Genomic DNA, 14,002 nt, shown 5'->3' on the forward strand with positions numbered 1-14,002 from the left:
TGCCACAGCCTGAGAAAGACAGCATTGGCTTTCCTGTGGCATTTGGGGCAGCCCCAGGGTAGACGGTTGGGAGGGGTGGACAGGGGGGCACCCCATGGGGTCTGAGGGCATAGCATCCTGCCCTTGGCCAGCAGTGCCTGGGAGGTCCTTGAGGGCCCTGAGCTCAGGCAGGGGTCCTGCTCCGGCCTCCCACCCTGGCTCCTCTTGACACCTCCCTCTGCCAAAGCCCAGCGCTCGGCGGCCCGGGCCCCCCTGCAGTCCCGGCCCCTCCACCGTGACTCACTCCCCAGGCTTGGTCCCACCACACCCTCCACCCCTGCAGGAAGCCCCTCACTTTCCAGGTTCCAGGCTAGAATGGAGCAGAGGCAGCGCTGTGGCAGAGCTCCATTTCTTCTGAGCATGAAGTGGGGAAGCCTCACTTCCCAGAGGAAGGCCACTGGAGGGGGATACGAGGCAGAAGGCGGTGTGCATGCGTGTGTGTGCTTGAGAGTGAGGATGAAGGGTGGGTGTGCAGATGCATGTGTAAGTGTGTGTCTCCATGTGTGAGAGGAGGGACTGCAGAACTGGTCAGCTCTGGATTGGGCAGGAGCAGGTCAGGTAATCATCCCTCAGGACCCATGAGGATATGGGTTTTGTTGTGAGAGCCCTGGGCTTCCTGGGACCCAACCCAGTGGGGCCTGGGACCCCACCTTGGGGTGCCTGCAGGAAGGGAAACGGGGGTAGGCAGCTAGAGGGGAACCTGGCCACTAACTGGTGTCTATATGGTGTGGGAGGCTGTGGTGTACCCTGGAGTTGCTGGGGGCAGGTGAATGTGGTGGAGGAGCCCCAGGCCTGGGTTCTGGGCACCTGAGGAACACCTCTCACTGGCCAGGGGGTCCAGGTAGGACATAACTGGGGCATCTAGGACAGGGACCCAGAGTGGGCCGGGATGTGGAGGACCACCTGCAGAAGCATCACGAAGCGGACAAGGGGAGATCTGAGCATCTAAGGCCAGGCTGGGGGGAGAGCAGGCTTGGTCTTGGCGCCAGTGGAGGTAGGGAGAAATTCCTCTGGACATGCAGCGTTAGGGCCCGAGCAGCGGGAGGTGCTGCAGCCTCACTCACAACTATCCCCAACAGGGTACTTGGGCAGGTGGGTGGGCACGCAGCAGGAGGGAGACCCTAGTCTTAGGCCCGCATAGGTGGGGTTTCTGGAACAGGCCCTGGTCCTTTATAAAGACCACAGTCTCCTGGGGTTGAGTCCACCTTGGGCTTCTTGAAGGTGCTCATATGTCAAGGAGGGACCACCCAGTGTCCGCTGCACCCAGGAGTCCTCAGGAAGAGGAAGAGGCTACCTGAGGTGCTGAGATTCCCAGGGAAGGGTTCTACCATTCCTCTTGGTGAGCCAAGCACTCTGGAGTGGGGAGCAGGCCAGCAGCCCCACCTCAGGCAGAGGAAGCCTGCCCACAGCGCGAGGGGGCACGTAGAGGAAGCTAGGCTGGGGTGGGAAGGAAGTGGCTGGGCAGGCCCGGCCTCACTATACTGCAGGAGGAGGCCATGGGCACCTCTGGGTCTCAGTCTCTGACCAGCCCCTCAGGGCCTTCATTCATATCCAGGGGTGGAAGGAGCTTGAAGGGGAGAGTGCCCAGCTTCCCACCTCTGCAGAAGCCACTCTGTTGGTGCCAGAACCAAGGGTAGAGGGCCCAGCTCACCCCAGCACAGGCCATCCTGATGCCCCTGGAGCCCAGTGTGCCTCCCACCCTCACAACAGGGTGCCTCCTCAGGCAGCTCTGGGTGAAGATGATCCCAGCCCCCTTCATGGGAGCCCCAGCGTGTGCCCTGCTCCCTGGCCAGTCCCCTCCTCTCTCCCCAGCTCCACCCTCCACTGAGCACTCCCAGGCCTGCCCCTTCCCAGGCCTTGACCCCCCAGGTATGCCTGGGCCCCTCTGTCCTGGATCCCACTGAGTGGTCCCCACCCGTACTTGCTGTAACATGTAGCTTTGGGGGGGGGCGATTCCCTCTGAACAGATGCCAGAGGGCCCAACAAATGCCCAGAACTTGTTCCCTGTGGGGCCAGCACCCCCTCATACACCTTCCTCTTCTGCTGGCCCAGCCAGGGCTGAGCCCCCACTGGCTGCCTCCTCCCGTTAGCACCAGACATGTGTGGGCCTGGCCTTTGCCCCCCACTTCTCCAGCTCTGTGTTGGGGTCCTTGTACCCCCACAGCCCCAGGACTGGTCACTAGTGAAAGTCCCCACTCTGTACGTGAAGCCTCCAGACACAGAGAAGTACGTTCCAGATGGGAAAAGATAGGAGGAGCTTGTAGTGATGGGGTGAAAGTGAAGTCGCTCAGTCATGTCCGACTCTGCGACCCCCTGGACTGTAGCCCGTCAGGCTCCTCCCTCCATGGGATTCTCCAGGCAAGAATACTGGAGTGGGTTGCCATTTCCTTCTCCAGGAGATCTTCCCAACCCAGGGATCGAACCCGGGTCTCCCGCATTGAGGCAGACGCTTTACCATCTGAGCCACCAGGAAGCCACTTTAAACAAGGTTTCTTATTTTACAACACCTGTGGTTTACGGAGACGCCATGAAGAGCCCAGGGAAAGTTGTCATCTGCCCCCAAACCCAGCCCCCTGTGGCATGCTTGTCACAGCCGGTGCGTCAATACTGATGCGCTGCCATTAAGCACAGGCACCTCCCTTGCCACCTGTGAGCTTTTGCTCTCCTGAGGTCCCCTGACGGGTGACTGTCCCCATACCTCCTTGGCCCCTCTTGTGGGTGACTTCCTCAGACTTCCTTAGTTTCTGATGCCCTTGGGATTTTGAAGGTCAGGTAGTTTGTAAAAGCCCCTCCCGGAACTTGTCTCAATATGTCTCATGATTGCCTGCGGTGAGGGTTTGGGAAGAAGGCCTCAGGGGCAGCAAGCTCTGTGCTCTCAAGGTGGCCTCTCACTTTGGGTGGGGATCTCTTCCACAGCCTGGTGTCTGTCAGGCACCCTGCTTTCCTCCCTGCGGTGCCCTCTGGAGGAACACCCTCCTGGAGGTCACGGAGGCTGCGTGAATATTCAGAGTTCCCTTCTCCCCCATTTAGTTATTGTGTCGTTTGTATCAGTGGGGACTCATCTTTTTAACCTTGGGCTATAATCTGTACTTTATTGGCCAAAGTGATCTGGTTTCAGACACTGGTATCTACTTACCTCAGCTCCCATGTTGTGTCTTTTTGACACCTCTATCAGAGAAAGAAAGAGTGTGTGTGCACGTGTGCGCGACGTGTGCGCGACCCTCAGCTCCCATGCTGTGCCCCTTTGACTCGCCTCTGTTAGTGACTCTGTGTGTGTGTGTGTAGCACTTCCTTCCTCTGACACCAAGAGATGCTTCAGGCTCGTTTCCTGCTGCTGCCCTGCAACCAGCTGTTTCTCCACTAGCCCAGTTTCCTTTATTGGAGAGTGGGGCCAAGGTGCGCTCATTGCTGTGGGGTGTTTTTCCATACAGGCCTGACAGGCATGGCGTATATGCAAGTGTCTCTTCTTGTCCATACTGAGGAAGGTGAGTTCAGACCCACATAGCCAATGCTAAGCCTTGACCACGTGGAACATTCCAGCCCTCTCCTCTCACTTGTCTGTAACCCCCACACAGTCAGAAGCCGGGCCTGCTCCCCTTTCTCCCGTGGTTCAGTTCATGTGTGCAGGAGCACAGAGCACCCGGCAGGGTACTGGACTGGCCGCGGAGGCAGTCTGGCGGAGGGGCGGGGCGTGGGCGGGGCGTGGGCACGGACGGGACGGGTACTAGCAGAAGCCTGAGTAGGGGGGTTTCCGCAGGGGCAGCGAGATGGGGTTGCTGGTGCGCTGGCCAGGAACGCTTGAGTTGGCCCAAGGGGCTGCAGGGCCTGGCGGGTCTGGTCAGCGTCTCCTGACGAAGGAGACGGAGTGCGGGGCAGAGAGCTGTCCGATATAAGCCCACCTGAGATGCAAGCCATGGAGGGAAATTTTGGGGTCTGGTCTTCTGGAATTTGCTGTGCCTACTGGCATCCATATGCCTATGTGGAGGTGGCAGCTGGCACTAGAAGTCTCGATTTGGGGGACCCCCAGTGCATGGCACTTAAGGTGGTGCCCAGAGCTAGTCAGCATCAGCCCCCTGATCACAGAAAGATCCTGCTGTGACTGCGTGTGTGACACAGGCCCTGCACACACATGCACACAGCCATGGGCCCCTGGATCTAAAGAGCCAGAGCCTCTGCCACACACCCAGAGCTTGCCTGAGCTCCTCCACTGGCGCTGCGGGAAGGTGGGAGGTTTCCTCCCACAAGGTCTGCACCCTCTTTTCTCCACATGACTCATCTCTGGGGAGGCTCTAACTGCACCTGGGTCAGCCCTCCAGGGCAAAGTGCCATCCTTCACACCCCAGGGCAGGGTCCATCCAGTGCCATGCTAGAGCTGGTCTCAAAAATAATTCCCCATCCAACCGAGTGTGTGTCTCCTGGCGGTGTTCATGGGCCTTGTGGGAGCTTTTACACCACAGGAATCGGTGAACACTACACCACAGCTTTTCCACCAAGAGCCAGCTGCTAAATGCCACACACTGGGGGTTGGGCTTTCCTGGCACCATCACCTTCCCTCCTGTTTCTCCACTGGCATCCATCTTGGAGGGGAGAAAAGTTGGGACTGCTCTGCCATCCCTTTTCTGGGTTCTTGCACGGTGGGGTTGTGGGCCCCAGCCTCCTGTGATGTGGGACTGTCGAGGTCAGGGATGGGGTCAGGTCCTGAAAGAGGGCTGAGGTTCAAGCTGAGGAAGAACGTCCAGCTGAGTTCACCAAGTCCTTCGTGGGGGTCACTCCTTCTTGAGGCAGACGTATATCAAATGTGGCCTGGAGAGCTGGGCATGTGCCAGTCCGTGTACCTGTGAATGTGTGCCTGTGCACAAGTGCGTTGCACACATGACTGTGTATATCCATATGTATGCACTTGTATGCTTGTGCGTGTCTGCACGCATGTGGCTCTGAGACGGGCGTTGCACACAGATGTAGGGAAACAGGGTCACTTCCCCAGGAATCCCGGCTGCCCGCTCTTCCTGACCCCACCCCTTGCTCCGGGAGAGGACCCGGCTCAATAAAGAGGGCAGGGAGCCCTGAATGCCCCTGCTGTTCCATTCCACACCTGCCCACGCTGCTTCCCAGGCCTGTTCCAGAAAGAGGAGGCCAAAAGCATCGGGGGTCTTCAGCTCCCAAACTGCACAGGAGCAGGTACTGGTGTGAAGGAAGGAGGGTGGGTGTTAGGAGGCTTCAGCCCCCTCCCCAGAGGCACAGGGGTACAGGGGTGCGCGCTCCTGCCCACTGAGCCCCTTCTAGGCACAGGCCCCCTCAGGGGTAGCTGATCTACCAGGAGCGCAGGTCCGGGGCCCGGCCAGTTGCTACACGGTCGTCTGAGTGTCTCAGGTGCCCGAGTGTACTTGTACGTGTGCTTTACAGTGCTTAAGGACCTTCTGCACGTGGCGCCACCTTGAACAGACAGCCGGGCTTTCCTCCGCCCTCAGCCAGGCTGTGCAGAGGACAGGGGAGTGCTGCAGTAAGAGGCAGCTGCAGCCTGAAGGGTGGGCACCAGTCCCTGGCACAGCCGAACCAGCGTGGGTGGGGGAGCATGCCCACGATCTGATCCGGAGTGAACATCCTATTCAGGGTGCGGAGGGAGCTGGGAGGGGGTGCTGTTGGGAGATCTGGAACTGAGGGGGCTGCAGGCTGACAGAGCCACTGGGTCTGGAGATGGCTGGGATCCGAGTGTGATGGGGAAGCAGTACAACGTCAGAGGCTGAGGGAGGGCCACTGGGACTTGGGGCCTGGGGAACTGTGGGCTGATGGGGACTGGAGTGGCTGCGGAGTGAAGGCCAGGCAGACGGGGGCTCAGCCCCTGGTGGGCCCCTGGCACGCTGGAAACAGGACTCCAGCAACCGAGGTGCCGCAAGGTGGGAGCAGGCATCTGAGCGGAGGCCCAGACTCTTAAGTGAGTCTGCTCTGCTTTCTGGCTGCCCCTATAGAGGCAGCTCACCTGATGGACGCCCTGTTGCTCTCAGGGCCTGGGGTGGCGTCCCCACAGGCTAGGGGACGAGCATGCCTTGCCCAGGGCCCTGCTTTCCTGCAGGGTGGGGGAGGGCGGGAGGGACTGGCCTTGTTCCAGCCCACAGAGACCTGGGGCCAGGTTGGGGCAGCCAGGGCACGTGCTCAGCAAGGTGGCCCAGCGCCTGTCCTTGCCGGCTCTGTCCTCCGGCTGCAGACGCCCCAGCCTCTCCCTGTATCCATCGTAGGGCAGGGTCAGGACTTGGGGTGAGAGTGGTACCCCTGGAGGGGCTCCGGGTGCCCCTGTCCATCCCCCCGCCCCACCCCATCAGCCCTTGCCCCCAGTGCCCTTGCCCAAGGTTGAGCTCCTGCTGGTGACCCGCAGGTCTTCTCCCCGCCCCTATGACCAACATGAGCTGGAGTTTCCTGACGCGGCTGCTGGAAGAGATCCACAACCACTCCACGTTCGTGGGCAAGGTGTGGCTGACTGTACTGGTCGTCTTCCGCATCGTGCTCACCGCCGTGGGCGGCGAGGCCATCTACTCCGATGAGCAGACCAAGTTCACGTGCAACACGCGGCAGCCAGGCTGCGACAACGTCTGCTACGACGCCTTCGCGCCCCTGTCCCACGTGCGCTTCTGGGTCTTCCAGATCGTGGTCATCTCCACGCCCTCCGTCATGTACCTGGGCTACGCCGTGCACCGCCTGGCCCGCGCCTCGCAGGAGGAGCGCCGCCGCATCTCTCGCCGCCGCCCCGGCCGCCGCGCGCCCCGCGCCGCCCTGCCGCTGCCGCCACCGCCCCACCCGGGCTGGCCCGAGCCCGCCGACCTGGGCGAGGAGGAACCCATGCTGGGCCCGGGTGAGGAGGACGAAGACCCGGGAGCGGCCGAGGGCCTGGGTGAGGAGGACGAGGCTGAGGACACGGGGGCGGCCAAGGGCGCAGGAGGGGACACCAAGGCGGCCGGGGGCCCGGGGCCCGCAGGGCAGCATGACGGGCGGCGGCGCATCCAGCGCGAGGGCCTGATGCGCGTGTACGTCGCCCAGCTGGTGGCGCGCGCCGCCTTCGAGGTGGCCTTCCTGGTGGGCCAGTACCTTCTGTACGGTTTCGAGGTGCGGCCCTTCTTCGCGTGCAGCCGCCAGCCCTGTCCCCACGTGGTTGACTGCTTCGTGTCACGGCCCACCGAGAAGACGGTCTTCCTGCTGGTCATGTACGTGGTCAGCTGCCTCTGTCTGCTGCTCAACCTCTGCGAGATGGCGCACCTGGGCCTCGGCAGCGCGCAGGACGCCGTGCGCGGCCGCCGCCCGCTGACCCCCTCCCCCGGCCCCGCGCCCCGGCCGCCTCCCTGCGCTCTGCCCGCCGCGCCTGCAGGCCTGGCCTGCCCGCCTGACTACAGCCTGGTGGTTCGCACGGCTGAGCATGGACGCGCCCAGGACCAGGACCTGGCCAGCCTGGCCCTGCAGGCGCTGCAGGACCGGCGAGCACTCGGGGACCTCGACAGTCCTCCCGGCCCGGGCCTCCCAGCCAACGCCCGGGGGCCCCCGAAGGCTGGCGCCCCTGCGTCGGGGTCGGGCAGTGCCACTTCAGGGGGCACTGTGGGGGGCCCGGGTCGGCAGGGGATCAAACCCAGGATGGGCTCAGAGAAGGGCAGTGGGAGCAGCAGCAGGGAGGGTAAGACCACCGTGTGGATCTGAGGCCTCGCCTTGGCTGCGCTGCATCTTCCCTCCTCTCCAGGGCGGAGGCAGGGGGCTCTGGCGGAAGTCTAGGGGCTGGACACCACCCAAGCTGCAGAGCACAACCTGCCCTCCTCTTCCTCAGCTGTCTGCTCACCCCCTCTGGAGGGGGCACAGGGCACCAACCTTCCCTTCACCACCACCCCTCCCTGCCTGAGCTCTGTCTTCCTCCAGGGTAGGGTGGGCAGCCTGAGAACCAAGAAGGGCCCCCACCTCTGACCCAGAAGCCCTGATGGGGGATAGGATTGTGGCTGGGGCACTGCCCCCCTCCCAGAGCCACCCAGCTGGCCCCCTCAGGACAAGGGGGTCCTCCAGGCAGGAGCTCCACCCATCCTGCCCTGCTTCCCTGCAGAAGCCCGTGTGTGACTGCCCAGGGGTGCCTGGCCTGGGTGTTGAGGGGTTTTGTGCTTATCCCCACTCCCTGCCTAGCAAATGGGGTTCCTTTCCTTGCACCCACACTCTTCTAGTCCATGTTCTGGTTCTTGCAAAGCTAGAGGCACTGCCAGGTCTTCCTGGTATAGAAGGAAAAACAGTGAGCACGTGGCCGGAGGCTGCACCCAGTGCTGGCTGGCACCACTTCATGCCTCACCCCCACCAGGTCCCAAGTATGAGCTGCCTTGAGTGCAGGGGGGACTGCGCCCTGCTTCTTGTTTCTGCACAACAGGTCTGGGGCTAAGGCCTTGCGTGGGCTGGGCTGGATGGGCCCATGCCCTCTCCAGCTCTGTACTGGCCTGGCATGGCCCCTTCCTGGGCACATACTTGAAATTCCGAAAAGACACTGGCCTCCCTTGCCACTCAGACCAACAGGGTGGTGGTCAGGGACTATGACTTTGGCCACACTGAAGGAAGGGACTCTGAAGCTCCTGCCACAGCCTCTTCCCTCCAGCCCCCTCTCCATCTCAGACACAGCCTCCAAAACAAAGGGAGTGAAATAAAACTAACTTTTGTTTACAACCGCATGTGCATGCATGTGTGCTTGTGTGCATGTGGGGTGGGGTGTGAGCACGTGTCTGAACACACACATATGTCTGTGTGTATGTGTCCACCACTGGCCTCTGGGGACACATGGCTCAACTCTACGATGACTGGAAGAGGAAGCTACTCTTCAGGGGCCATCCAGGGAGCAAGGCCCAGGCTGAGCCCCTGCAGCCCCTGGAACACTCGCGTATCACTCTGTGCCAGGCAACAGGCTTGTCCCAGAGGAGAGAGGTGTGGCTGAAGGAGAACAAAGAACAGCCAGGCGTGCGTGCTCAGAGCCCAAGATGGTAGCTCAGAGGACAGAGGGGCAGTCCTGTCTCTGGCCCTGGCATTGTCCAGATGCTGGCCAAAGCCTGCAGTGGTAGCTTTCTTGGAGAGCACAGTAGGGAAAACAGCTGCTGCCAGCAAGGAGCCACCGTGGTCTAGACTTCAGTGACCCCTGCCGTCTCCCAGTCTCCCTCCAGCCCCTGGCAGACCCTGAGACGTTCTCTCAGACTGTAGACCCCCTCTGGGGTCCCAGGGCCAATCTCCAAGCCCAGATGAACCCCAACCTAGCCTGCCTCTGGTCAGATGCCAAATGCAGACTGAGTCTCTTTCCCTTGTGGGGTCTGACTAGCTGGTCCGAGGTGCCAAGTGAGCCTTGGCCCCAGGTAAGCCCCACCTCCATGAAGTCCCAGATGTCAGTGATGGCATCAGAGCCTCAGAGGGAGAGTGAACCCAGATCCAGATCAGGAATTCGCCATTTACCTCCCAAGAGAGGAAAGTCTATGGATCTGGAAGACCTGGACTTGGGGCTGTCACACAGTTGTTACAAGGAAGACGGGGTCTCTGTGGTGGGGAACAGGCTGTCCAGCCACGTCTGGCTCCTGTCAGTGTGGCTGGAGGCAGTGAGCAGCAGAGCTGGGGGAGGACATCTGCAAGGCACCACTGTGGGTGAACACCCTCGCCATGGCCCCTCCACAGCCTCCCTGCGGACAGCATCCTGCAGCCAGTGGAGGCCCTGCAGGACCTCAGGGAGATGAGTGGGCATTCCAGGTGGGGAATGGTGGGAGATTTCAGGGTTCAGAACCACCCTAGTGACTGGAGAAGGCTGGTGAGGAAGGCAGGTGTCCAGCAGGGTTTGGAGGTTGGTTCGATCCTGAAGGTCAGTGCTCCCACATCTCAAGGTTGTGATGCACCGCTGATGGTGACAGGGTCCCATAGGGGGTGGAGGGTGGGGTATGAGCACTCCGCATCTGCCTGGAAAAAAGCCTTGCGTCAGCAGACAGGGAGCCCCTGGGCAGATTTGTGTTTGGGAAGAACATTCTTGATTTCATTGTGACAGTGTCCAGGGAAGCCTCCTCCCACCCACAGAGAGGGAGATTTAGGTCATGCTCACAGGGTCAGGACCTCATTCTCTGGGCCCTTCCTGAATAAAGTAACACCAGGATCTCACCCTCTCTAACTTGAGTTGATTCCCTGGTGTAGTTGCAGCCTGGACTGCCTGGTGGGGCCAGGACTGGCTTAAAGATTCCCTCACTCACTGATCTGGGGGTCCATGCTGGGGTCCCTTGATGTGGTTTGGACCTCCTTAGAGCATAGTGGCCCAGCAAAGGCCAACTGACTCTTATCACCATCCCTGAAGGCAGGCACTTCACATCACCACAGTCATAGGCCTGCAGGATCCGTCTCAATGGGCCAGTGTCACATCGTAAGGGCATGTGGAATAGTTTCTGCAGGCCCCCTAGCCAGGCGTGAAGCTCAGCACAGCCGCCATCACGTGTGAGCTCGGGGCCTGTGCAGACACTGCCCCCCTCTTTAGTCACAGTTTTGGTATCAGTCCACAATTCCCCCTATGCCGTGTAGCCCATCCAGTGTCCATCACCTCAGTCCTCCCACTCCTAACTGGTTCAGATGCAGTTTGAGGCTTTTGGGTCCCTGGAGGAGGACTCTGCCCAGGGGCTGCTGGGGAAGTCTGCGCTGCATGTCTGTGACACAGAAGTCAGGTGGGGTCAGCTTGTGAGTCTCTGTGTGCAGTGGGTTGGTCCAACACCAGTCTAGATGTTGGGGTGAAGGTGTGTTTTTAGATGAAATTAACATCAACCATCTGTGGACTTTGATAAAGCAGACCCTTCTCCCTAGTGTGGGTGGCCCTTACCCAATCTTTGCTCCCTTACGGGCAAAGACAGGTCCCCAAAGAAGTGATTCAGCCTCCAGACTGCCAGTGGGGATCACGTTTCTGTCAGTTTGACTGCGTCCTAGGGTGCCCAGAACAAGCATGATCCTGGTTGTGTCTATGAGGGTGATTCTGGATCTGCACACAGAATAAAGCAGATGGGCCTCAGTGAGGGTGGGCCCCGTCCAGTCAGGTGAAGGCCCAAGAGGAACAAAAGGCAGAGTCAGCGAGAACTCCTGCTGGCGGCTTGAGCTAGCACACTGGCCTCCCGCCTTCAGACTCAGATTCAGGCTGGGTCCCTACACGGGCTCTCCTGAGTCTCTAGCTTGTAGGTGGCAGATCTGGGGACTCCGTGGCCTCCACAGTTGAGTGAGCCAATTCCTTATAATCTCTTCCTCTGTGTATGTTGAATTGGTTCTGTTTCTCTGGAGAACCTCAACTAATAATACACAGCCCACCAGCCAAAGGTTATTAAGAGCATACCGGCTGTGAGGAGAGCTGCAGATGGAGGCGCTACTCTGCAAAGTATTTCAGTCATCTCGGTCTGCGTAATGCCACAGACTGGGTGCTCAGACAACAGACATTTCTTTCTCACAGGACTGCAAGCTGGAAGCCCGAGACCAAGGTGCCGGTACCCGAGCCCTCCCCTTGGCGTGTAGACAGCTGTCTCTCCCCCGCCACCCCGCCCGGGGCCTCACACGGTCTTCCCCCGGTGTGTCAGCTCTCATTTCCTCTTCTTACCAGGACACTAGTCTATTGGATTAAGGTGCACCCCAGGGACCTCATTTTACCTAAACCACCTCTTTAAAGGCCCCATCTCCAAACACAGCACCATTCTGAGTTCTGGGAGTTAGGGTTCCAAGTGTGAATTTGGGGAGATGCAGTGCAACACACATTAGAAGGTGGACGTCAAACTAAAAGCTCAGTCACCACAGAAGGGATCCTAAGGCATAGGCCTCCTGTCTCAGGAACTTAGGGGCCTGGGTGCACCACTGAGGTCCTGTATGTTTTGTGAGCTTCTGATGGGGGTGACTTAGGATTTAGTCATGTTCTCCCAACTGAGGTCACTAGCCATCTTAGCATCATACCCCAATTTCTTGATGTTCTGGACAGTCACAACCACGATCTCATGGGTTCATTCCAGTATTTTAACAGGATGTCCATCTCCTATCCAGGACAGAGTATTTAAGATTCTCAGAGGTGGAGTCCAACCACTAAACTTGGCACTTAACGCTCACTAAGCTACTTAGAAAAACAGTGCCTCTTAGTGCCCGGACGGCTGTGAGGGTGGACAGCTGAGCAGCCGCTGCTCCTCGTCCCTCATCTTCTCTGCTCTGGAGCAGGCCGGCGTGTGGAGCCTCAGTCATCCCAGCCCTGCTTCACTGCCTCCTGGGGTCCTCAGGCTGTGGGGCCCACCCAGGTCTGCACAGGGGCAGGGACAGGCCAGGGAAGTGGCTGGAGCAGGGTCAGACAGAACGACCTTGTCTCATTCTCATAGTTTCCATGCCTGGAGCCATCCCACCGGCTGCTCAGGCAGCTCGCGGAGGGCTGCAGGGAAGGGGGTAACCAGAATGGGGGCAGCTTCCTTCTTCTGACTTTGGGAAGGGAGGAGGCCATGAGGAGAGAATAACAGGAAACAACCCCTGGCTGGCACCAGCTGGGAAACAGGGTCTGGGACCCCCAGGGCTGCTTATTTTTTAGCTCTTAGATCCCCACCCCTCTGGACAGCTCCAGGGCCTGTGGCCTCAGAGGGAGGAGGCTGTGCATGGGATCCAGCAGCAACCTAAGCCCCCAGCTGGACCCAGGCCAGAGAGTGGGGTTCTCTGAGGGCACCCTGAGGCTCAGTTCCAAGTTCCCGCCACCCAGACTTGTAGGCATGAGAAGCCGCAGAGAGAGGACCAGAGGAGGAGTAGCCAGGCGGGGCCTAGGTGCAGGTGTCCCTGCTGTCACACTGGCCAGGCTGCTGCAGAGACCTGGGAAGGCTTCCTGGAAGGGGCCTGGAGCAGTGCTGGTTGGGAGACACTAGAAGGGTGGGAGGTGCTGCCTGCTCTGTTCACAGAGGCAGCCACCAGCTGAGTGTGCCTCTGGATATTTCAGTGTGGCCCATGCAGTAAGGAGCGAAGTTTCGTTTGACTTCGAGTTAAATCGCATTGAAACAGTCCCTGGTGGCAGCAGCAGCTCTGCTCAACCAAGTGGGCTGAGCTTGGCACTGCACTGGGAAGGTCAGGTAAGGTTCCAGGTGGCTCAGGGTCAGTCTGCTGGCCCTGCCTGCGGGTTTTGCTGGTGGGAAGCATGTTTTCTGCTGGCCAAGGGATGGGGTGACGTGAGGCTGGAGGAATGCACCCCCCACCCCATGTTGTCCTCGAGTGGTTTCCTCCCTGCCCTCAACAGGGTTGGCAGGGAGGTGCTAGGTCACCCTTGGAACACAGGCTCAGACCTTTTCCATGCAAGGCCAGTGAAACCACATTCCAGACCTGACTGGTCACAACCAGGAAGCTAGCTGGGAGGGGATCAAGGGCCTGGGAAACCCAAGGGAACTCCTTTATGTTAATGAAGTAATTTTTGAAAAGCCCCTAAGAATGGGGGCTGGTTGTCAGGAGAACCAACCTTGTGATTAGAGGGTTAGTGCTTTCAGCCCCACACTAACTTCTGGGGAGGTGTGAGGGGCTGGAGGTGAATCAATAGCCAATAGCTGATAATTTATTTAATCACTCATCTCTTTATAATGAAGCCTCCATAAAACTCCAGTAGGACTGGGTTTAGAGAGCTTCTTGGTTGGGGAACACATGGAGATTTAGGGAGAGTGGGTTGTGCTCAGGGCAGAGAAGTTCCATACCCCTTCTCACATACCTTGTCCTTTGCATCTCTTCCATCTGGCTGTTCCTGGATTATATCCTTTCATAATAAATCAGTAATATGGTAAGAAAACAGTTTCTTTGAGTTCTGTGAGCCACTCTGGCAAAATAATTGTACTCAAGGAGGGGGCTTTTTGGAACTTCTGATCTATAGCTGGCTGATCAGAAGCACAGGTGCAGCTTGGGCTTTGACTGGCATCTGAAGGCAAAGGGTGGGAAAATGTGTATGTGTGTGTCTGGAAGTGTGCACACACAGACT

General features: G+C 59.4%; 1 protein-coding gene across 2 annotated transcripts; it reads left to right on the forward strand.

Annotated features, from left to right (window-relative positions):
• Nucleotides 1–3,279: 3,279 nt before the first annotated feature.
• Nucleotides 3,280–8,708, forward strand: GJC2 (gap junction protein gamma 2). Of its 2 annotated transcripts, none has more exons than XM_088839232.1 (2): nt 3,280–3,524; nt 6,410–8,708. In XM_088839232.1, exons 1-2 carry the CDS (start codon nt 3,482–3,484, stop codon nt 7,714–7,716), a joined length of 1,350 nt encoding a protein of 449 aa, XP_088695358.1. In that variant the 5' UTR covers nt 3,280–3,481; the 3' UTR covers nt 7,717–8,708. The 2 variants fall into 2 exon arrangements, with proteins under 2 accessions (XP_088695358.1, XP_055286416.2); XM_055430441.2 differs by lacking the exon at nt 3,280–3,524 and adding an exon at nt 4,565–5,217.
• Nucleotides 8,709–14,002: the final 5,294 nt, after the last annotated feature.

This window comes from Moschus berezovskii, chromosome 8 (assembly GCF_049115385.1).
Source record: "Moschus berezovskii isolate FMDL1 chromosome 8, NW_MosBer_1.0, whole genome shotgun sequence".
Classification (NCBI taxonomy): Eukaryota; Metazoa; Chordata; class Mammalia; order Artiodactyla; family Moschidae; genus Moschus; species Moschus berezovskii.